The following is a 24,146-nucleotide window of genomic DNA, read 5'->3' as shown; positions in this document are numbered from 1 at the left end:
TATATAAAAGTATAAGCCAGATAACCCCTTTCCTCCCCAATTTGCTTTTGGGTCATTCTGTTTTATTGCAGCAAGAAAAGCCCTAAGTAAGACACATATATACACACATACAGATGAGGCTTTGTCTATATTTAGAGTTGTTGGTATTCTGGATATGTGCTTATCCTACATAGATTAAGGGTTTGTTGTCCCAAACACCTGGTTAGGGTCTGGGAATGTATAGTGTAGTTGCTATAACAATGATTGGACTTGACACCAAACTATTAATTTCTGTAGCTCAGGCAGCTATGGAAAGGGCATTCTGAAGGTCACGCTCTATAGATTTTAACTAGTGCCTTAAAGATTTTGAATTGTATGGCAGTTGATATTTCTAATGCTACCTGTTTTGCATATAAGATGAGGTAGAATAACTTACACATGCTTTTCCTTTTTTATGATAGAGGGAGAGATTTTGGAAAAAAAGAAATTCCAGACCCACCCCTTGATTTTTCTGGTTAAATCTTCCAAGAGTTGGCTCAATGAGTAAGTAAGCACAGAGCCTCTGCTCCAAGCCCATGGCTGAGACTAGCTCAGGGAGGGGCGGAGGCAAGGTATTTTGTTAATCCTGTTAGCTCTTGAGAGCAGACAGAAGGAGACTCCGGGAAATAAATCATATAAAAGTATGCGAACAATAGGAAAGAAAAACTTGCCTTACCGGTTAATTTCCTGCTCTGCCCAGAGTTTGTGGAATATGATCATTTCTGTTTTCCAGTGCTTGATATAAGTAGAAAGTCCAAACTTGTGAGTTTTAGCTGGGATTCTCCTTTTGTCTGGTGGTACTATGTGTCATGTTAACACCAGTTTTCTCCCACAATTATAAAATTAAAGAAAATGGAGTGGGGGGTCAGCTGCAGCCTCTATAGAGTAACATTTTAAGGTGTAAGTGCCACTTATATTTCCAGAGCTTCAGCCCAAAGTGTGAAAACCCAGAAAGCCTTCTTTTGGCCTTTTCCTGGTCACAGCTTCCTAAGGAGGCTGGCTCTTGCAGATTGTAGCCAGATTCCAAACGAGATAGAAAGTTGCACGAATAAAACAAATAAAACTGGAAGGTAGTCAGGGAAAATAAACTCACTTGAAAACTTGAAAATGTTTGCATATTAGATTTCAGTTTCTGGGTTACAAATATTCTGTTATCACGTGATTAAAATACCCACGTGAAGCATTCTTACCACTTAAAAATAAAAGGGTGTTGGTCTAGTGGCTCATAGAGGAGGAGGAACAAACACACAGTGTACTGCCTTTTAGGAAATCTCGACATGGTGCGTGCATAGAAAACAAAGATCTAAAATGATCCTTCGGACAGACAGCTTTTCAGTTTCCCTTGCTTCTTCTAAACCTTGTATCATGAGAACAAGATAATTAAAGAAACAATTCTACTTAGAAAGTTAGTAAGTTTACATTCTCTCCTTTTGCCTCAGGCAAGTGTTTGCCACAATTCCTGTTAGCCAAGGAAATGCCACTAATTTGTTAAACGTTCACAGCCAAGTCCAAAACAAGGATGTATGTTAACACTCTTAGTGAACTTGAGCATGGCCGTTTTCAGTCATGCTTGCTTTCCCCGGCCGCTGCAGTTCTCATTGCTCATGGAATTTCTGGAGAATTCTATTTAACTCTTCTCTCCACCATGAGAACCTACCTCCAAGTTCTGGGGTTGCAGTGGCTAGAGCAGATCTGACAGATCTGAGGAAGATGGAGACCCAGGATTAGAACTTATGGCGTCTGAGTTCTTCCCTATATATGCTTAAAACTCTCCTCCACTCACCAGATTGTATTTCTGCAAAGTGGACCCTGAGCTTCTAGGAGAGGAGTTTGTCATAGTCTAGGTTTGTAAGGGCCAGGTTGATGTCTGCTTTAATTTACCATAGTGCCTTCTGTCTATGAAAAGTGCGGTTGTCACTCTGGATACCCCAGATGGCTGAGTTTAATAACGCCCACATCAGACAAGTCAGGGAAATCTGAGTGATGGGGCAAAGTGTTTGAAAATCTCCCAAGTGCAAGTGCTTGGTCCTAAAAGCACACTGTCTCCCAGGGGAAATTCTAAGTAAATCCTCTCGATTTCATTTCTTCCTGGAAGTAAATGAATAAACCACAGTTCTTTCAAGGATTGAAGCTAGACTGTGCAGTGGGGGGAAAAACAGTAAATGCTATTATTCTGCTATTTTTAGGAGGGTTTAATATAAACAGCTCCTCAAATCCAGTCGTGAGGTGATTTACTGGCACCATGTGGTACGAGACAGTGTTGGTGTGCACTGAAGGTAGCACCTTCTGGTTCCGAGTCAACGTGTTCCATTGCAAGGAAGTTTTCAAGCCAGGTGACATCAAAATTTCACTTTCATAAATGGATCTTGTGTGCCTCCCTCCCTTCACACCAGTGCCCAAATCTACTGTCAGATACCTACCCGGATATCGCTGAATAAAAGATCAGTTTAGAAAGCCAGGGGGGAAGCCTGGGGCTAAGGGAGCCAGTGATGAGAAGTACATATAGACGGTTTCCTCACATGGGCAGTCATCTTTTTCTAGCATTTTCCCAAAGAGCAGTCTATACAGAAACGTCAGTGTTTTTCAGATGGCATTAAATGTTCCTAGCATCTGATCTAAACCCCTGAGAGCAAGTCCCACCACTGTTTGTCTGAGTTCAGTAAGTCATGAGTGAGACATCTGGGAAGGACATTATCTTAAAATACTTTTGTTTTGTTCTCAATACAGTATCTTACTTGTATCTCCAGCTGGCCTGGAACTCACTATGCAGCACATACAGGCCTTGAACTCATGGTAATCCTCCTGTCTTAGCCTTTCAAGTGCTGGGATTTCAAATGTGAGCCACTACGTCAAAGCTTCAAAATCCTCTTGTGTTTCACTCTCTAATCTTTATGCTTTGGACTCAAAGGGAGATTTGGGCGTTTCTGGAGACTTTCTCTCCATTCACGGGCCTAAGTTCTCTGCTATGATAAAGGTCCTTCAAACGCTGAGCCCCAGCCGAAATTCTGGGAGCAGGATGTCCCGCCCTTGTAAAGGAACCTTGGAACCCACTTCCGGCGGTTTGGTTGATGTGCTTCCAAGGTAATGTGACGGGGGTTGGAAGAGTTTCAGGGAAATATGTGTAACTTAATCACTGGTTATTACAATTCCAGATGAGGCCAAGAAGTATATCAGCCATTGGACCAGAACAAGTCTTGAATAAGTAAATGTGAATGTGCTAAGCAAATCCCCCAAAGCTAGTACCTCTTCCCCCATAAGTCTTGGAATAAGACTTGATAGAAGGGGGAAAAAACCCTCACTATTATTTCTCAAAGAGAAGAAATAGTGATAGCAGAAAACATTGTAACTGAGTTTAACACTTAGCGTCTTTAAAAGCTTCTCTTATGGGCAGAATTGACTGAGTGAGTGTCCCCCTAACAATGACTTCCTTTATCAGTAAAGCTCCGCCAGGAGCACAATAGTAAGATATCTCTCTTCTCGGCTTCCACAAACATTTTGCTCGTTTGCTTCTTAATGCAATTTTCAGCAAAGCCATGAAAGAACCGGAAATAATGGTCATTGACTTTCACTGCTGAGTTCCCAGGTGGGATGCATTCTCCAAACACAATGTGTGTACTGGAAGAGGAGAGGTGGTGTGGACGTTCTTGTTCTGATTAGGATTCACATTTTGGTTAAGCCTTTCAGTTTCATTGTAAAAAATTGGGATTTCTTGCATTTGTTGCACACCCCAGCAGCAGAGGAGCTGCCTAACTGCAAACAGTCCCCCCACTCAGCAGCAGAGGACCTGCCTAACATGCAAACAGTCCCCCCACCCAGCAGCAGAGGACCTGCCTAACATGCAAACAGTCCCCCCACCCAGCAGCAGAGGACCTGCCTAACATGCAAACAGTCCCCCCACCCAGGGTTCATTTCCCATCACCCCCAAAACAGTTATGGTTTCTTTTCAGCTTTGAAAAGAAAAGAACTCCCTACCAATGAAGAGGGGCCACTTACTTAACTCTGATAAAACAGATAAGCAAGTGTCTTTCAAAACACCAAAACAAGGTCCTACTGAGCTCAATAATACACACATAAAGGAAATGTGATTTTCATGATTAAAATAGGAAAACCGATTATCTTATAAGGTCTATACTGAACAATTGTTTTTAAAGTTCAGAGTTCTTTAGGATAAACTATAAGATGAAAGGTGGCATAAGCAACATGAACAGATTGCACTTTTTAATGAAATGTATAGGTTCAGAAAGGCATGCACATGTCCTAGTGTACAGCTCATAACAGGACATATTGATATAACTGCCCTTCTGTTTAATGTAACATGTATATAGATACATATATATTCATGAACATATGCACACATATACATATGTATATATATTGAATCTTGACCAGTCAGCTTGCTACCTATCAGCTGTAATGACAAAGCTTTTAAGTGTTTTCATAGTTTTTAGAAACTTGAGACTTAATAGCATATTATGGGAGTGTTAATTTGGGGGCATAATAGCTTGTCAGATAAATTGTTTTTGTTGTTATGGTTGTGTCTACAGTGAGTCTTTTGAGGTTTAGCCAAGCTGAGCTAGAGTTTTAGGTGGTAGAGTCAAGATACGCTCAGTTGATGCCACACATAGATCACTGTGGACATCACTGACTTGCGTTGTCCAACCTGAAGCCATTAATTTGTTTTTCTTTATTGCATTTGTTGAACGGAAGATAATTGTTAGAGAGGAAAACGCTACGCAATGGCCTCTCTAACAGGGCTGGAAATAATGGTCAGTGCTGCAAACACTATAAGGAAGGAACTAACTTTGAACAAACAAATTTTTGTAAACTAAGTACCAGTGACTAAGTACTTTAATGATTTTTTTTTCTGCCTCAACCTAAAGGATCCTTTGACATTGAACCTTGACAATTAGAGGGAGTTTTTCCGATAGCCCTCCTGCCTCACAGGGGGTGCGGGCACCCAGCCCCCCACCCCCAGCGTGCAGCTGGACCAACACCCCTTACCCCACACCCTCACCTCGGGGCTCTGCTCTTTCCAGCTCCTCAGCTCCCTGTCGCCCTTGCCCCCCTCTTTTCTCCCGGTGACCCCTGACCCCAGCTAATCTGCATAGAGGAATGACAGGCATCCGCTGGGCCGGCTTGGCGGCTGCCAGGGCCAGGCGACCCGCGCGCGCGGGGAGAAGGTGCGGGGCCTGGCGGGCGCGGGCCGCGATGAGCGCGCGGGAGGCCGGCGGCGAGCGGACGGGCGCGCGCAGGAGCGGAGCAGCCCGGTGAGGCGGAGGCGCGGCGGGGCGGTCACCCGCCATGGGCCAGACCTCGGTGTCCGCGCTGTCCCCGCAGCCCGGCAGCGGTGAGTCCCGGGCCAGGCCGGCGCCTGCAGAGTCCCGGTTCCAGGAGCAGGCCCCCAGCTCCGCGCGCGTGCCCTGGGCTTTGGTTTCTCTCCAGTTAACTTGGAGAGCCAGAAAGTTCCGAGAAACGCCATTTGCGCACGAGTCTTGTTTTGAAAAAGGGCGAAACTTCGAGAGCAGGAGAAACATTCCCGCGGGCTCCCCCTCTTCCTTAGGCTTGGCTTTCGAACAGACTAGAACTGAATTCTTTCAAGCTTGTCAACTGATTTATGGTTTGTTATTCGGAGCAGAAGTGCGGCTTGCTTTCCCCTTTCCTGGCAGGATGCTAAATATTTAATAACTACCCCAAAATGTGTAATTGGTTCAGATGTACTGGCTTTGTTTATGTTACACACATAAGCCATAGTGTTTAGGAAAGCATGTGTCTTGAGGGGTAAAGTTTGCTTTATGGAGACGTGTGCAACATTTCTGGGCTACAGTACTATGCCTCTTTTACAGTTTTCTTTAAAAAAAAAAAAAAGTAGAAGAAAGGAGGGTAAGCAGTCTGGCTTTGTCCCATGTACCAGGATAAACAATTGCTTGTCCATACATCACGTGACTGGACAAGGAACTAAACCTTCAGAGTATGATTTTGAGATGCTCCCAACCGATGATTTCTGAAACACGACCTCGTAGAGACCATGCATGTTGAACACCGAGTGACCACTGATGGACTCTTAGGTTTTACAGACATAAACAGGATCTCACAGAAAGGAAATGACAAGGCAGAGAGGAAGGTTTATGAAGTATTCCAGGATGTTTGAGTAGACCGAGCTCTCCAGTCTCAGCACCCCACCCCACCCTACCCCGCCAGGTTTGTGCAAATGCTACACTTCATTCCTCGGACTACATAAGCACTGTTCGGGCTTAGGCTAAGGCCCCCAAAGAGTGACCCCTCTCCCCTCTGCAAGGGAGAAAAAGCCGAATTCAAGGAAGCTTATGTTCTCCCTTGCTAATAATGATGTGGCCGCGTTGCTCTGGACATCAAAAGACTTCTTGTTTATGGCTTCTGAGTGTTTTTTTTTTTTTTTTTTTTTTCTTTTTTTGGAGGTGGGGAATGTTGATAGGGCATGTTGCTTATAAGACTGTTTGGTCTATTATAATGAACTATTTGTTCATTCTAAGACTATTTGGTACAAATAAGACGGGCTTTCTTTTGTCTCTTTGAAGGTAGTGTGACAGTTTTTAATCAAAGCAAGAATTGTTTTGTTTATTTGTTTGTTTGTTTCCTCACTGGCAGAGATAGAGTTAAATCATTGTTCCAGTGTTTGGGAAGTACTGTCCTGATTTTTAGTTCCTTTGTCACAAAATATTAGCAGAGTGAATTATGAAGAAGTAAAATTTGCCTTTACATAAATCAAGGAATAATACATAAGTGAAGTCTGAGGAAATTTGAGTTAACACCTGTGAGGTAAACAATATGATGGAGAGAGAGAGAGAGACAGAGAGAGAGAGAGAGAGAGAGAGAGAGAGAGAAAGAGAGAGAGAGAGCGAGAGAGCGCATACTTGGTCATGAAAGATATTTTAGGAAGCTCTCCAAGAAAGCTCATTATATTTAAATTGCAGGTTCTAGGTTCAGCATCACACAGTTTTGTGTAACTGAAATGGCTAATCCATACTTCATGAATGGAGCCTTCTTTGGTCCTGACGTGTCAGTTAAGGAAGGGTTGTGGTTGTGGTGTGAAAATGTAGTCGTTTTCTTGTGGTATACACTTGGGATCTCTGTCAGAGGTACTCGGTTTCCCAATGGTTTCACTGGTACATTCTAGATGACCCAGAACAAAACAGCAACTAAACACAGCAAGGTGTCCTCCATTTTATTCTGATGTCTTTGCCCCGTCTGAGCTACTTTGCTGGCTTTTCAGATGAGGTTTGATCTCAGGCATCAGTGGCATAAATTTGTAGTGGTCACCAGAGATTACAGTGCTTAAATGGGTTCTTATCATAAATGCTTAGAGGGGCAAAATCTTGAGGAGTGTGAGGAATGCTAGCACAACGTTCCCAAGTTCATATTTATCAGCTGTAAGAATCTACATTGTTACCAGAAACCAGTTTGCATTTCCCTCTTTTTGACTTCAGACTTTCCTGAGACTCTCAGCTGTGGGCTACATCTAGTTTTCAGGGATTCAGCGGATTATTAATAGCTATGTCTGACAACAGGGGATTATAAAAATAGTTTTATTGACATATAATTCGCAAGCCATAACATTTTCCCATTGAAAGTATATAGTTTATTGTTTTTAGTATATTTGGCTTGTGTAACCATCCATCCCCATTCACTAACTCTCTTCCCTGCTAATAAACATGAATCTATTTTGTATCTATAGATTTGTTTATCTGGAATGTCTCATGTGAACTGAACCAGTGTGTGTGTGTGTGTGTGTGTGTGTGTGTGTGTGTGTGTTTAATGACTGGCTCCTTGGAGTTGGTGTGATGTTTTCAAGGGTCATCTGAGTTGTAGCATGTGTCGGTATTTCATTTCATTTTATTGCTAAATAATCACATTATTCTTTCATCATGCGTGTCTTTATTCAGCTGGGTACTATGAATAACAGTGCTTGAACTCCAGGTAGAAGTTGCTGAAGGTATGTTTTTATTTCTCTTGAATCTATAAGTGGGAAGAATTGCTGGCTTGATTCAGGGTTAACCTTTGAAAGGGCTCAGTTTTCCAGAGCTGCCTCTTGCACACATCCTCGTTAGCTGTGGATGCAATCCCAGTTTCTCCATCTCCTTGTCCAACACTTGGTGTTGTCTGGTTTTGCTTTAGCCATACTCATGTGTATCGGTGTGCTTTTCTCTCCTTTTAAAGGTCTGTATTATTTGCAAATGTTTTCTTCCATTCCCTGGGGCTGCTGCTTCTAGCACATAGTATAATTTGAAGTTCATCTTTTAAAAGTTCTGATGGTGTCCTATTAATTTTTCTTTTGTTCTTGGTTTGTGGTGTCATGTCCAAAAAAGACCATTGCCCAGTGAAAACCAAGAACATTTATGGCTTTGTTTTCTTCTAGGGGTTCTATAGTTTTTACTCTTATCCTTAGGTCACTGATAACGTCTGAGTTAATTTTTATATAAGGTACAGTGTAGAGTGTCAGCTTCATTCCCTGGTCTCTGGATATCCAGTTGTCCCAGTATTTGTCCAAAAGGTGATCCCTTCTCCATTGAACTGTTGTGGCTGAGGATATAGCTTAGTGATCAAACCCTTACCCAGCATGTTTGAGACCCTGGGTTCTACCCCAAGTACAGGAGAAAGACAGACAGACAGACAGACAATAGGATGTTAATAATCTATCTTGGCAGTCTAGTAGAAAATCAGTTGACTATATAATAAGGGTTTATTTCTGTTCTCTCAGTTCTACCCAGATATCTTTTTTCATGTCTCTAATACAATGTCTGCATTACTGCAATTTGGTAGTAAAGTTTTGAAGCTGAGAAGTATGAATCTTCCTATTTGAATCCTTTTCCAGATTCTTTTGTCTATTCCATCCCTCTTGTTATTTGCTTATGAATTTCACAGTCAGCTTGTCATTTTGATATAAAAGCTGGGCTTTCTGACAGGCATCATGTCGATCCTGTTTCCACATTGCCATCTTCAGATGGATCGTAATCTAGTCCATCAAAACAATCTCTTAATTTCTTTCATTTAACTTTGCCTTCTGCTGTCTACATGCAGGTGTGTGTGTGTGTGTGTGTGTGTGTGTGTGTGTGTGTGTCTGCACGAGTCTCTGTGTGTGTTTGTGGTACGAACACATGCGTGCACATGCACTTATGGAGACTGAGGGGCAACCTCAGGTCTTTGGGAGGTCTGTCAATCTTTTTACTTTTTTTGAGACAGAATATCCAACTAGCCTGTTGATGGCTGAGTCAACCAACCTGGCTAGCCATTGAGCACCCTGTATCCACCTGCCTCTTCTTCCATGGTGCTTAGCTCCTACCACCCGGACCTCTTTGTGTGGCACTGATCACTGAACACCAATCTTCCTGCTATGCCTCACATTCTCTATTGACTTACTTGTTTCTCACGCCCCTCGTCCAGCAGTTCTGTAGGGGTTTTTTTCCACATTCATTTTTTTGGTTGTTAAATTAATTCTATGTATTTTTTGCTTATACTATTATAATGTTTATTTTTATTTCACTCAAATATGTTCCATTGATAGTATTTGAAAATATAAAACTTTATCTTTGTATATTGATATTATATCTTGCTGAACAGATTTATCCTCCTCCTGGGTTTTAAATGGCTTTTAATAGTTTTCTGTATTTAAGCTCATACTATGTATGAGATCTAGATTCATATGAAAAGAGAGACATCTTACTTCTTTCTTTCTGGTTTGAATGATACTTTTCTTCCCTGTCCAACAGAGACTCTCGAGTCCCATAGCCAACAGGAGTAAAGAAGGAGAACATGCTTATCCTGTGGCCGAGTCTGAGGCAGGGGGATATCCAGGGCTTTTCAGCTGTAAGGGAGATGATAAAGACTTCAAGAGTGCCTTTATAAAAAACTGTTCATTGCTATTTCTAGTGTATGAAGTCTTCATCATGACAATGTTGGGTTTTGTTAATGGCTTTTTCTTTCCCTACGAGGATGTTGGAGTGAATTCTGTTGCTTTATTTTATTAATACAGCATGTGCCATTAAGTTGGAATTGAGGTATTAATCTAATCTCGCCTCCCCGGGATAAGTTCGTCTGGACATAGTATAGCATCTTTTCTGTGTGGTGCTAGGTTAGGGTTAGTAGTGCTTAATTGAGAACTGGAGTCTTTGTTTCTAAGCACAATTGAACCAGGCATGCCTTCAGTTAGGGTGGATCCTTTGTTCTGTGGCCTCGTGCCCTGTACCGAGCACAGTAGATAGAACACAGGAAGTATTTGCTGGGTATAGAAATGAATCAACAAACAATATCCTCAATGAACAGTCTGATGACTTTAAGCCAGTGATTATATGAATGAAAGATAAGTATTGGATTTAAAAAAATTCTTTCCTTTTTAACTTCAAGAATTATGTTAGTCTGCCTCTGTTGTGTTAAGGGGAGTGTCTTAATCTAATAACCATCTCTCCTCATCTTTCTGAGCCTCACTTCATCTTCATTGTGCCGTAGACTTATTCTTAGTAATTCTGCTCCAGTCTTTTGGGTGGAAAGGTCAGGAGATGCCGTATCCCATCCTTAGGAGTCAAGTGAATGAAGCAGACAGGGTCATGGTAGGTGGGGGTAAGAGCTACCCCTCCCTGTGTTCCTAAGTCTACATGTTTGCTTAAGGTTCCTACCTTATCCATTCTCCATAAATCAGGAAGACTAGGAAGAAACATGAGAAAAAGTACAAAAAGAAAGGGAGTTTGTTCCTTTAGTGAAAATAGTGTGCACATGGTCAAAGTCAACGAGACACTAAGATTGGTTATAAGAATGAGTTGAAGTTCCTTCTCGTTCCCCACCCACTCCTGCTCCTGATTTATAACCCGGAATGAACACTGATTTTCATCCCACACTTGTGTGTATATGTCTTCATCAAAACAAACAGGACTTTGTATATCTACTGCTAATTCCTTTGAATTTTTTCACATAGTATGACTTGGAAATATGTCCATACTAATTTCTTTAATCCTGTAAACACATTATATTTTAGTTTACAAATGCTTAAAATTCTCCTGGAAAAGAACCCTGTATTTTCATATTATGCTTATATATCTACATTTCTGACCTCTCTCTCTCACTGCTGTCTGTCGGTTGGATCTTTCCCCATATACTTAGTAAGAAATAGAAGTTTAGTTTCAATATTTCTCATAGAAGTACTTTAAGATTCATGAAGTCAGGTTGGTTAATCCCTTTCTTCCCTATGAATTTGAATTTCCTAGCAGAGGGTTCCATTGCTGTTTAATCCCTGTGATTTATTCTGGATTATGATGAAAAGATGTGGCCTTGCAAAAAATATCTGTAAGCCTGTCTTGCTCCTCCAACAACACAATTATACACAAGTTTTATCATCAGCAAGTTGAAAATGGAATCATAGACCTAAAAAAAATTGTATTATGTATGGAAAGTTGCGGTGATAAGAAAAAGGTAAACACTCGGAAAAGAAAGGCTCCAGAGGTTTTTTGGTTTGCTTGTTTGTTTGTTTGTTTGTTTCTCGAGACAGGGTTTCTTTCTGTAGCTCCAGCTGTCTTTGAACTCACTCTGTAGATCAGGCTAGACTTAAATTCACAATGATCCTCCTGCCTCTGTCTCCTGAGTGGTTAAGAGTAAGGAAGTGTGCCAGCATGCTCAGCTGAACAGTCATTAAAAAAAATACCCAGCATCTGAAATAATTACAGTCTCACTATGAGCCACGACCTTTTCTCAACACTTTCCTTGAGTTAGCTCAGGATCTATAAGGGCTTACTAACTAGTATTGTATCTCATTTTATAGAAGAGGAAACTAAAACACAAGAATAAAGTAACTGGTCCACAATACAAGAAGACATAAGAGGCCAATTTCCAGATGAAAGTTTAAGCAATAAGTGAAAAAAAAAGGGGGGGGGGAGGCATTGATTAGCTAATGGATTGAGTCAGGGTTAAAATGAATAATCTGCAGGGCAGGACTGTCTTGTGATAATTTAAACTAGTACATGTTAGTACTAGTTAGTACATGAGAGAAGTTTGAGACTATATACTTAAAACCTTACAAGGTGCCTACAAGCAGAACTAGCAGTTATACTTGTAGAAGTATTTTGCAAAGACATTAATGCATCACTAGAACAATATAACAAAGCTCCACATTAAAAGTAACTTAGGAGTCAAAATGCTGAAAGATTTATGAGACCAGTTGAGACATAGGCATGTTATAGAAAAGCTAGTTAGGGCCTAGAGAGAGAGGGCTCAGTGGGTAAAAAGCATACGCTGCCCAGGTGTAAGGATCTGAGTTTGAACTAGAACCAGAACCTATATAAAACCCTGACCTGTAGTGTGAACACGGCTGTCTTTGACCTCTACACTTGTGCAGTGGCTCACTACACCCACGCCTATCCCATGAATGTACATGTGCAGATGTGTGCACACACACACACACACACACACACACACAGACACACAGAATCATTTTCAAAAGATTCTAAAAGTACTTTTTAAATGACGATCATCATGGTAAGTACCAAAATATGAAAAGTAGTGTTCATAGGAACTGGTGCTTCTTGGAGGTATTGTGACCTCCATGGCCTTTCCTCATTTAGATATGGTCAAAGTCAAGGTTCCCGTGGAAGCTGTCTGAGCTGAACATCCCAGAAGTAAGACACATTGGCCCAGAGCCAGTGTTACCTTTCATCCGTAAGCATGGACTCCCAGTTCGGCGTTTGATACTCTTGCTTTTACTCGGCCTTATTTATCTAATGGAGATAGCTGAAGTGCCGCCGCAGGCACTAATATAACCATCGTCCCCCAAGATTTAACTTCTTTCTCACTTTGAGTGTTTTTTAGTTTTTATTTTGTTTTGTTTGTTTGTTTGTTTGTTTATCTGTCTATTTGTTTGTTTGTTTTTTGTTTTAGGCAGAGTATCACTATATTGTGTTGGCTGTCCTGGAACTATGTAGACCAGGCTGGCCTCAAACACAGAGATCTGCCTGCCTCTAGTTCTTTAGTGCTGGGATTAAAGGCATGTGCCACCAAGCCCCCAGCTTTTCTCTCTCACTTTTTTTTTTAAGATTTATTTTATTTATTATATGTAAGTACACTGTAGCTGTCTTCAGACACCAGAAGAGGGAATCAGGTCTTGTTACAGATGGTTGTGAGCCACCACGCGGTTGCTGGGATTTGAACTCAGGACCTCTGGGAGAGCAGTCAGTGCTCTTGACTGCTGAGCCATCTCTCCAGCCCCTCGCTCACTTTTCAAGATAGAAAACAATCAGAAATGTGGTTATCACTTCCTCCACCCTGGTACCTAGCTCATCAGATCTGGCTACGGGTGGTGTCAAATGTTTATAGTTTGAATTGATTTGATCTCCAGCAGTCTGAGACCACAGTAAGCAGCAGCCAAGTGCAGCTTTCACTTCTTCTTACCTGGTGCACTAAGAAAGGCAATAAGCTTTCATTGTCAGGTCTGTGACTTAAGCCTCTTCAGTTCCAACAGAGGGGAAGAAAACGTTACATGCTTTCTTTGGAGTCCTTCAGAGTTAACAGGAGACTGCTGGCTTCTATTCTTAGGAGGAAAAAAAAAAGATTAATATTTACTGAAGACTCAACTGATCTAAAAGTGATATTGAGGTAAAAAATAGCTTAAAAAACAAACACGCCCATTCCTCTTCCATTCCCCCATCTGAAGCAGAGGGAACAAAAAAACAAAAAACAAAACAAAAAACAAACAAACAAAAAAAAACCCCGAATAGCACTGTGGTTCAGTGGGAACGTGCAAATAGTGTTGCTTACCAAAAGGTTGCTCTGACCATTATCATTTATACTTATAAACTACCCTTCCATTTATTTTCATTTCAAGGGATGGAATATTTTTTTCCTATAATCCTTCTGGCAAGACTAACACTGCAGTCCTTAATCCTAAGGAAATGTGGGTTGCCAGAGAGAGAACTGAAGTGCTATTTTGCTAAAGAGTATCCTGGAAAGCTTTGCTGCTATATGCTTCATTGCAGATCCCTGCAAGCTAGCTTGGTTTATAAGGGGATATTAGAAGGCAGAAAAGAGTGGCCCTTTATCCAGTCAGTCCCTCCTGAACCAGTTATTTGTAAGGTGTTATGCTGAGCTGTGGGGAAGAAACCTACACAGACCTCGCCTACAAGATGCTTAATGGAGCTATAGAGAAATGAGACCAGAAGAGAGGGCGTTGCTAGTGGTCTGGATACAAAAATCAGGGTCAGGGCCAAAGCAGTATCTAATCAGAACAAGGGGTGGGGGCGTGGGGTTCCCAAGTGGGAACCACTGAAGACATCTTTTGTTTAACCAGAGAAATTGTTACAGTATTGCTTTGCTTGAGGCGTGTGCCTGCTGCCTTCTGTATAGTATAGGTTTCACAGGGACAAACTGAAGGCTGGACCAACACCAGGCAGGCAAGAGTAACCCAGCAATGAGACGCTTGATCCTCAGGGTGTCTGGAGAAGGGGGCAAGAGGATGTCACCCATTTGAAAGCCACTTCACAGTGAGGGTGCCGTGCCTATTTGACAAAGTTGCTTGACTACTTCATGGACATATGAAAGGTAGCACACCTAAACAGGAGGCTTGATTTTAGACTCCACACCAGCACTTCCCTTGACTTGCTGAATTTCTTTAAGTCGCAAGCCTAGGGGTGGTCATCCTTCCGAGTCTCCATCCAAAACCATCCCAGCCGGTAGTTTTCATTCTGCGTCTACCGCCACCTGCCAAGCCCTACTCTGCTACTGCCTGGATAACTACAGCAGATCTTTCCTCTGCAGTTGGTTTGATGCTTGACAGCTAAAGCCATTTTTCAAAAGCATACTTCATGTGGCTGTCCATCTCAAAACGGTCCTGTTGTACTTAGAATGAAATCCAGACTTCTCCATCTGGCCCCCAAGGCTCCGCACAATCCTAAGTGATATGTGCCCCTTCTGTCTGACCTCTCTCTTGGCCCTGAGGAGGGTCTCCCTTCTGGTGCCATTCTGCCATTCATTTTATCCTCCCCACAGACCTTAGCAGCCATGGCTCCCACTGTAGGCTCTCATCACTGGCTCTGTAGTTTGATACCTGCATTCCAGATTCTTCGCAGAGATCCTCCCTGCCTATCCAGACTGGTCCACTGCTCCCATTCCCAGCCCCCAGCTCCCTCATGGCTCCTAACACTCAGATGGCCTTGCTTCTGTGCATTTTTTCCATGTCTCCTTTTCTCAGAGTAGTAGCTCCCCAAGCTGAAGGACATTCTCTCTCTCTCTTTTAATATATTATTTATTATTATTATTATTATTATTTTTACATTTCAAATGTTATCCCCTTTCCTGGTCCCCCCCCCCCCCCGCTCACCAAGCCACCCACTCCCGCTTCCTGGACCTGACCTTCCCCTAGACTGGGACATCAAGGAGCTGAAGAACATTCTTTTATGCAGCAGTTTATCTATCTTGTTTGTAGTTCTGTCCCTGACACAAAACCTCCCTGTGGACAAAATGAATAGCTGATTTCGCCTGGCCATATGTTCCCAGAGCGGTAGGAAGACATTTAGGAAGCAGCTAAGAAATTCCGAGTGATGTCTGTCCATCCTACCCTGTGTACCTCTGGTGTCTCAACGGCACCCTTACGATGATACTTACTCTGTGGCTCAGTCTCCTGACCCCCCAGAGTGGAAACTAAACATGTGGGGGCCTTCCCTTCCTTGCCGTCACTTCAAGTGGTGTCTATTCTGTTCTCCCACTTCACCCTGCTCCCAGCAATCTTATTTGGACTTTCGGTTAGCTGAGGAGTCCATATAACTTAAATAAGTAAATAAATAGCCTAGTCACAGCTGACCTCTGCTTGCTTTCGCTGTCCAGCATAGCATTTGTACCCTTCTTTTCATGTGCTGTGTCCTGTACTCTCACCCCACCCCAGTCTCCAATTAGGTCAATTTCTTCTCCCTCTATTTGAATACATAGGGCTCTTCTCCAGTTTGCTCCGGAGGGGTTTAGTAGTAGGCCTTTGCCTCCTCTGTCTGATTCTCTCAGATGGCTGGATCCCATGTCATACCCCGTACATCTTCTTCCTGGATCTGATCCTTTGATTTGGCAAAGCCCACAGAGACCATCTTGAGGGAGACTTATGGGACCTATGGGGGGGGTCTTGTGTTAGAGAATGCCTTTCCTTTGTTTCATGATTGGTTGATAGCTTGGCTGGGACTTAGGGTAGCAAGAACAAATCTGCTGCAGTTAGCACAGATACCAGCCACCCTTCCAATCAGCTGTGACCATCATTTCCTCTTATGTAGAAAGACTTTAATTTTAGTTTTTGCAGATAGTGTTTGAACTTATTTCAAAAGGCCTTTTCTTCTCGGATGATTGTCACATGGAATCTCAACTTTGACCCTACTTATTGCAATGGCCTTAAAAAAAAACAATGTATGAAAGTTTAAAAGTCTTATGGATAAGTAGACTAACTTAATAAACATGTTTGCTATACTGACATTTTAAGAAAGATTCTGTTTTGAGCTCTGTGTAGGTTTATTGTAACTTCCCTGCATTTTCTCAGGGTACTACTGCCTTTTCAGAGGCCAGGTCCTGGTGCACAGTTGGCGTGTTGCACCCTGACAGGTGACATTTTATAAACTCGCCCAAGCATGGGATCCTCTCCCGTGCTCAGTAGGAACACGCGTTTCTTGTCTTCATGTTTAGATCCACTCCAGCTGAGTCTTCTAGTGAAGGGTCTCAGGGTGAGGTTTCAGTAACTTTCTGAAGACTTAAAGTGAGACATGATCTCTGGAAAATAGTTCCAGATAAGAGTGCCTGAAAGGTGGCTTCGAGTTAGTCTTCTCTTCACTGATGGTGTCTGTCTCTCTTTACGTGAGGCAAAAGGGACAGTTCAGAGCCTGTTATCCTTTACGTGCTGTCCTGTTGAAACTGGTCATCACTAATCTCTACTATCGAGGAACAAATCTTCCCACCTACAGGGACAGTTTTTGGGTTCTAGCAATAATCTTATTGCCAGAAAGCATTTTGTTCTCCTTTATATTTTGTTACAATCACAAGTAGCCAAGTAGTTGATTTCCCACAACAGAGTTGAAGTAACCGTGTTACATGCAAAAGTAAGGTGGCTACAACCCCTAATGAAAAGCCACAGGCACAAGTTGTTGCCAGTCCATGAGGAGTCCTAGGATCTCCACTGAGCTGCTGCGACATGCCAGCTGCTTACTGAGGAAAGCTAGAAAGCAGGGCACGGGGGAAACCAGGTGTTTAGTATTGAGTAGGAGGAATTGCAAGGAAGGGTGTTAGTAAAAATCTATTTCTAAGAGGCTGAGCCCTTTGCCCTGTTAGAAATGTGGGCAGTGTTTTTGGAAAACTCCAAGAGGAAGCAATCATTTATTCAAAAATTCTTTTCATGTGTTCCTTTTTAGACAGTGTTTGGCATTTTCTTTTCGCCCTCTTTCTGTACTTCAGGAGTTTCTTTTTGGTTTTGTGCCTATTTACAGTGCATTGCTCAGCGTGAAGCAAATCCCATTCAGTCTTAATCAGGGCTCTTAAAAAGCTTTCTCTAAAGAATTGTTCAGCTTCCCCACAGAAGACCGTTCCTGTAGTTCAAATTGTTCTGGAGTAGGAGGTAGCTCTCTGCTTGGGAGCTACTTTTTGGTGTGACATAGTCTGGCAACAGCCAGATAGTTAGCAGGATGAAGAGAGCAGCCATGTTGGCTGGGTTAGGACCACGGCTTCCAGTTTCATCTATTCAGAGGTTTTGTGCTTTTAAAAATTTCTTCTGTCCCTGTGAAGCTGACTTGTGCTGACATGCCCAAGTGTTTATGGAAGAGCTGGGTGAGGATGGAAAGCTGGAATAAACCAGAACAAGTTCACTGAGCCCAGGGCCTGTGTTCCTGTTGGCCTGACAGAGCTGCGCTTTATTTTCCTACAGCCTCTGAGGCAGGATTGTATACATATGTGCATGGCGAGTGTTCTGTTCCTTGGAAAATATTTGACTGCCAGGTTTTCTTGTTAAAGCAAACATGAAAAAAAAAAAAAAAGCAAAATCAAACATGAGATTTTTTTTTTGAAAGAGTTTAGAACTGTGTACTTTAAAAAACTGAATCCCCTTCAGACATCCAACCACAAAATGTCAGAATACATGTATACCTCATTACACAAACAAAGATGTTTTAGTTTATAAAACCATTTACAGTGTTCATAGAAGAAGCCTTTTAAAAGCCCTTCTTGTCCCCTCTTTTAAATGAACTGAGGAATCGGTGAGGTTGGAAGCCATGTGACATTTTTGGTCTACCATCAACATGTTAATAAATAGCCTTACAGATAATAATAAGTATCTGTATGTCTAATAAGGTTGCCTTGAAAAATACTGTAGCCTCAGTGGCTTCAGTGACAGAAAATTAATTTCTCATAATTCTAGAAACCAGAATTTCAAAGTCTAAGGTGTCAAGAGAATCATTTTCTGCTGAGGTTCTCCCTCCTTGGGCTCTCCTCTGGCCCTCCTTCTGAGTCCTTCTACGGTCAGCCCCTCATTCACACTTCTGTCTAAGTACACTTTTAAGATGTCAGCCATATTGGATGGTCTTATTTTATCCCAGTTACCCATTTACAAGCCCTGTATTGAAAATGGTCACAGACTGAAGTCCTGGGAGTTAGGCTGTCAGCATGACGGTTCAGCCCATGACAGTGCCCTAAAAATCTGAGCACAGCTACAATCATCAGTAATGTCCCACCAAGATACCAGGTCAAGTGACCTAATTCTACTTTCCTTCATTTCTGTAAAATTTGATAGGATAGGGATGTCAGAGAACGGTGGTATTTAAATAAAGACAGAATAAGAATGTTCTTTCCGTAAGATGTGGCAGCCCCGTTGAAGCACGTTGGTAATTCAAAGATGCTGCGTTTGTGGCTGACTATGCTGGAACTCTGTCCATATGCTTTGTGCTCCCAGCTTTGTTTGCCTGTGGGGTGGTGCTAGGGATCAAACTCAGGGCCTCACACAGGCTAAATAAGATTCTTGTCACAGAGCCACATCTGTGGTTTCTGACCCTCTGCATTGTAAAACACCTAGTATGTTTTCCACAACAGTGTCTAATGTCTTCCACGTTTCCTGTAGGTGTTCTATTTGTGCTGTAACAGAAATGGAGATAGTGTTCCATAGGTTAAAGACTCATTTAACATAGAAACTGTCCCCCAAGCTGTTTAAGCACAGCAGTGAGATTAGACACAACGGGGTTCTTCCTTGCTTCTGGAAAAGCTTTCAAAAATCTCCAGGAACTTCACAAATGACTGAATTTTACTTTTATTTTGTGGTGTGTGTGTGTTATGCATGTGGGTGTGTCTGTAGGTCAAAGGGCAACCTCAGGTATTGGTCTTTCTTGTCTGTTGCTTGCTCCTGCATCTGTGCACTACGCTAGCTGACCTGGGAGCTCCCAGGAGTTTCCTGTGTCTGCCTCTCAGCTCCCATTGGAGCACTGAAGTTACATATATTGGATACCATGTCCAGCTGTATGCAGGTGCCAAGCATCCAAACTCAGCTCTTTGTGCATAGAAGTCAGGTGGTTTTACCAGTGAGCCGTCTTCCTTGACCAAAGGACTTACTTTTATAGGCATCTCTTAGACCAGGAATTTCCTTGAAGTCAATCAGACCTTTGTGTGGCTGAGAAGCAAAGCATTTTCCAGAACTCCATTCAGGAGCCTGTTATCTTAGGCCCTGACTTGAGTCCATGTTAATGGTGAGGTTGAGCATCGGAGTGAGGATGCACAGGTATTCTTAACCAAGCATCCGTGTGTGTTCATCTCTATTGGTTTGGTCTTTTTAAGGCTCTTTGAAGATTAGAGTGTGCTGAGCGCTCAATCTGAGGAAGGTTAAGAGTCACAGAATGTTGGTGTTTTCCCAAGCAAGAACACTTTACTAACCGGGCGTGGTGGCGCACGCCTTTAATCCCAGCACTCGGGAGGCAGAGGCAGGCGGATTTCTGAGTTCGAGGCCAGCCTGATCTACAAAGTGAGTTCCAGGACAGCCAGGGCTATACAGAGAAACCCTGTCTCAAAAAACAAAACAAAACCAACCAAACGAAGAAACGAACAAAAACACTTTACTCGGCTCTGAGACTCTGTTTCAGATTCAAAACTTGGCATCCCAAAGCCTGCAGATAAGGTCCGAAATACGGTACAGGGAACCGAAATCTTAAGAGTTGCTTCTGAACCTACAGTGCTGGTACAAACTTAGGTTTACTGCTGGATACTCCAGTCCTAGGGACAGAGGGAAGGAAGAGTGCCAGAATCGTGTTAGATCTTTGAAATTGAAGGGTACATAGTTAACCAATGCGTTAATGAGTGTTTCTTAGCCAGTCCACTCCTGTAGGGGAGTTCTTCTGGACTTAGTCCTATATGTGGCCTTAACAGGTGGCTAAAGTTGGTGGTAAAGTAGCTGAAGTTAACGGAATCATGAAACAGAAAAAAAATTTTTTCCTTTTAGATTTTGACATTCAACTTATTTGGAAACAAGAGTAAGGTGCAACTTCCTTATGTTTGGCAGCTGTAGTAACGCCTTGATAAAGTACAAGCTTTTCAGAAAAGCCAAAGCAACAATGGCCACTTGTATCTGATTAGATGTGGACAGTTCCTGATTGGGTTTTTAGCTGGGTTGATTAAGTGCTCCACTAACTGAGTGATCAACCAGTCTTTTGAATAGAAAGAGTAACTTTTATTGTTCCTTTTTTTCTTCTTTAACTTTTTGTTTCCCCAGCCTTGAGCATAACAATGAATTTAACTACTTCCCAGCCAGCGGGAAGCAGAGCCAACCCTCTTGCTGTTGTAGGTGATGTCAACTTTCTCTCCTGGTTCCTTTCTTTAATTGAGGGCCTTTACTTCCCAGCTGGTCTTCCCAGGTCACAGTGGTTGTCTTGAGAACCCTGGGGAGTGTGTGGGGGGGGGTCTATTCAGATGGGTGTATGGGACTCTGTTTTAGAGTGTGTTTTTGGTCTCCTGGAGACTTCTTCTACAAGAGGACAAAAAACAAATATCTTTAAAAGAAATTTCACTGCCCTGAAGATTCTGGGCCATACCCCACACTCCTTTCATTCCCTCAAACTTTTCGTTGGCCCCATTTCTACTGGCTCACATTTATTATTCTTGTGAACTCCAGCCATACGAAGACTCCACGAGGTTGAATTACTTACCTAAGGTTAGCAGTTAGGAAACGAAATCTCAGATTATTCAATTTAAATCTTTCCGGGTCTGGAATCCCCTGTTTTTGCCCCTATCTTCCTCACAGGTCTGAGTTTGTTCTAAAAGTGGTCATCTCTTGGTTTCTAAAACATCCAAAGTCATACAGGGTTGCCAAGTAGCTGAAGGATTGAAGAAGGCAGACCATTCGCTGACTTCTTTGGACACTGTAGTGTAGAGCTAAGAAGCAGCAGACTAACTTTCAGGAGAGGAGAAGTAGGGAGCTCTACTGAGATTCTGTCAGAAACTCTGGGCCAAAGGTTAGTCTGAAAGAATGATGTTGGGCACATTATAGTATATTACCAGCCATTCACCACAACCCCAGAACAGCTTCATCTTGGAGATCAACATATTTCTCAAGTACTTAGTGACTTAAAAATCAAGTATTGACTTGAGCCACCCATAATAATGGGAAAATGAAATTTTAATTTAAAATACAGTGTGCAGTTGGGTTTTCTTTCTTGGTTGTCTTGTGAGATTCAGAGTCTTCTGTGTGATTCCTTGCAAAGCAGAGACACCAAAGCGAGGTAGATTCCAGTCCCATCTACATCAACAACCAAAGCGAGGTAGATTCCAGTCCCATCTACATCAACAACCAAAGCGAGGTAGATTCCAGTCCCATCTACATCAACAGTTTGCCTTTGTGTTGATCTTTTTAGGTTAGAAAATTTGTGATATTAGAGTTTCATACTTGAGTTCTGTGTTTACATAATTTCCACTTCTCCCACTCCAATTCTTTCTAGTTTCTCCTTTCCTTCCCTTCCCGTCCCTTCCTGTCCCTTCCCTTCCCTTCCCTTCCCTTCCCTTCCCTTCCCTTCCTTTCCCTTCCCTTCCCTTCCCTTCCCTTCCCTTCCCTTCCCTTCCCTTCCCTTCCCTTCCTTTTCCTTTTCTTTCCCTTTTTCTCTCTCTTTCTTCCTTCCTTCCTTTCTTCCTTCCTTTCTTTTTCTTTCATTTTTTTCTCTCTCTCTGATTATTTTGTTGTTTTTTCCAGACAACATATGTAGTTTCTCTACATAGCTCTGTCTGTCTTGTGGTTCACTATATAGACCAGGCTGTCCTGATCAGCCAGACCAGAAAGTTCAAGATCTTCCTGCTTCTGCCTTCTAAGTACTGGCTTCTTTCTAGTATTTTGTTGTTGTTGTTGTTTGTTTGTTTGTTTGTTTGTTTTAATGATAGAGATACCTTTTTTATGACTCCCCTAGTTAGAAGAAGGAGATGAAACCAAGACAATATGAGCTGTTCTTAGGTATGTTTAGAAAGTTTGGAGCTGTCAGTGGTGTGACTGTGATTGTGCTCGGGAGGAAATTATTGTTTTGTGCTCACTGTGAGGGAAGTGATTTCTCAATAGAGATCCTTCTGGATGGTTTTCAGTGATGTGCCTTTGATGAAGTGTCTCCACATTCCTTCCCAAGCAGCAGTTAAGCATTTGTTCACCTGAAGAAATGTGTCAGCCAAGTCTAAGCCATTCTTAATAGCATGCATCATCCTTCCTGCTGTCTTTGATAGTTTTCCAGCTTCAGACATTAGTGTTTGTCATATTATCTTTCAAAATATTTTGAATTCTACAGGAACACACTGTTGGGAATAATTTCTTCTGAGTGAAAAACCTGAAGACCTGATAAAATAAGTCCTGACCTAGTTAGGCCAGACCCTGGGAATTATTTGCCGTATTTCCTCCCTGGGTTAGGTATTTATTTATAAACATTAACCAGAATTTTCTGTGACATAGGTACGGTATGGAAGGCCAGGAAAAGCCTATTTGGTTCCTGACCTGTTAAGACTAGATGGTAAGGGTACATATTCCTTCTTCATAAAGAGGTGGCTGTGGGTTGGGGAGATGGCTAAGACAGTGAAGTTCTTGCAAGCATGGGGAAATGGAGTTCACACCACAGAACCAATCAACCAAAAAGCCAGGAGTGGTGTCACCCACTGGAAATCCAGTGCTGGAGAGGTGAAAGGGGGAGTGCACATCCCTGGGTCTCATTGGTCATACCGGTTTGCCTAATTGGTGAGAGTGACAGACCCTGTCTTCACAAATAATCTGGATGGGTAACAAGCTATCTCCAACTGACAGCTGCTCTCAAGGAAAAAAAATCAGTTTTTTTTCCAATAGAGTCTCACTGGGTATACAAATCAAACCTATGTCCCATGCCTAACAGTAGCTGGTCAACACCAAACTAACTCCATGATACGTTGGGAGCTGTTTTGTCTCATAATGTTATGTTTGGACTTTGGTTTGAACATTACAGGTCTTTTGCTTCATGGTTTCTCCTATTATGTTTTTATAGGGTTTGTGTGTATATACGTATGCATGCGTGTGTGTGTGTGTGTGTGTGTGTGTGTGTGTGCATGCACACTAGTGTGTATGTATGTGAGTGTGTGTGTATACATGTGTGCATGTGTATGTGTGTGTGTCATGCTTTTTCTATTTTTCCTGTTTTGTTTTATTCTGCTTTATTTCTTTATTCTTTTGCCTATTTTGTTTTCTAAAGAGAGAAGAAGGGGCAGGGTTGGATGGGTAGAGATGTGGAACAGATTTTGGGGAGCTGAAGGAGGGGAATCTGGGATCAGAATATAAATTTTGCATAGAAAAATTATTTCCAATAAAGAAAGAATAAAAGTAAAGTAGATGTTCCCCACATCATGATGTTTGAGGTTGGTCCTCTGGCTTGCCCGTGTGCACATGGGCATGCATGACCCTTGACCCAGACACATACAGTTTTAAGGAAGGAGATGGATTTTTTTCTCCTTGCTCACTTAGTAATTATTTGTATGTCTTTTGAAGACATTAGTGAATTGCATCTAGCCACTTGTAAGTTTCAGTTACAGATGGAGTCCCCAGCTTTCTCATACATATTTAGGGTGCCTTCGGTATTGAAATTCTTAATAAACACACTATGAGAAAAGAATTTTGGAATGAGCCAGTTGCCTGGATA

At 42.2% G+C, this 24,146-nt stretch overlaps 1 protein-coding gene across 6 annotated transcripts in view; it reads left to right on the top strand.

Moving 5' to 3' along the window:
• Phactr2 (phosphatase and actin regulator 2) overlaps positions 1–24,146 on the top strand; it is a 283,559-nt gene that overhangs the window by 148,890 nt on the left and 110,523 nt on the right. The window contains exon 1 of one of the 6 annotated variants that reach the window (XM_021174238.3): positions 5,158–5,365. The exons of the other annotated variants lie outside the window; for them this stretch is intronic. Within the exon in view, the coding sequence (XP_021029897.1) occupies positions 5,320–5,365 (46 nt within the window). The 5' untranslated portion in view covers positions 5,158–5,319. Of the gene's footprint in view, positions 1–5,157; positions 5,366–24,146 lie in introns of those variants that run through there. 6 annotated transcript variants of the gene reach the window in all.

This window comes from Mus caroli, unplaced genomic scaffold (assembly GCF_978045245.1).
Source record: "Mus caroli unplaced genomic scaffold, Mus_caroli_1 scaffold_9, whole genome shotgun sequence".
Lineage (NCBI taxonomy): Eukaryota > Metazoa > Chordata > Mammalia > Rodentia > Muridae > Mus > Mus caroli.
Note: the sequence above shows the minus strand (reverse complement) of the source record. Positions and strands in the feature narration are given on the sequence as shown.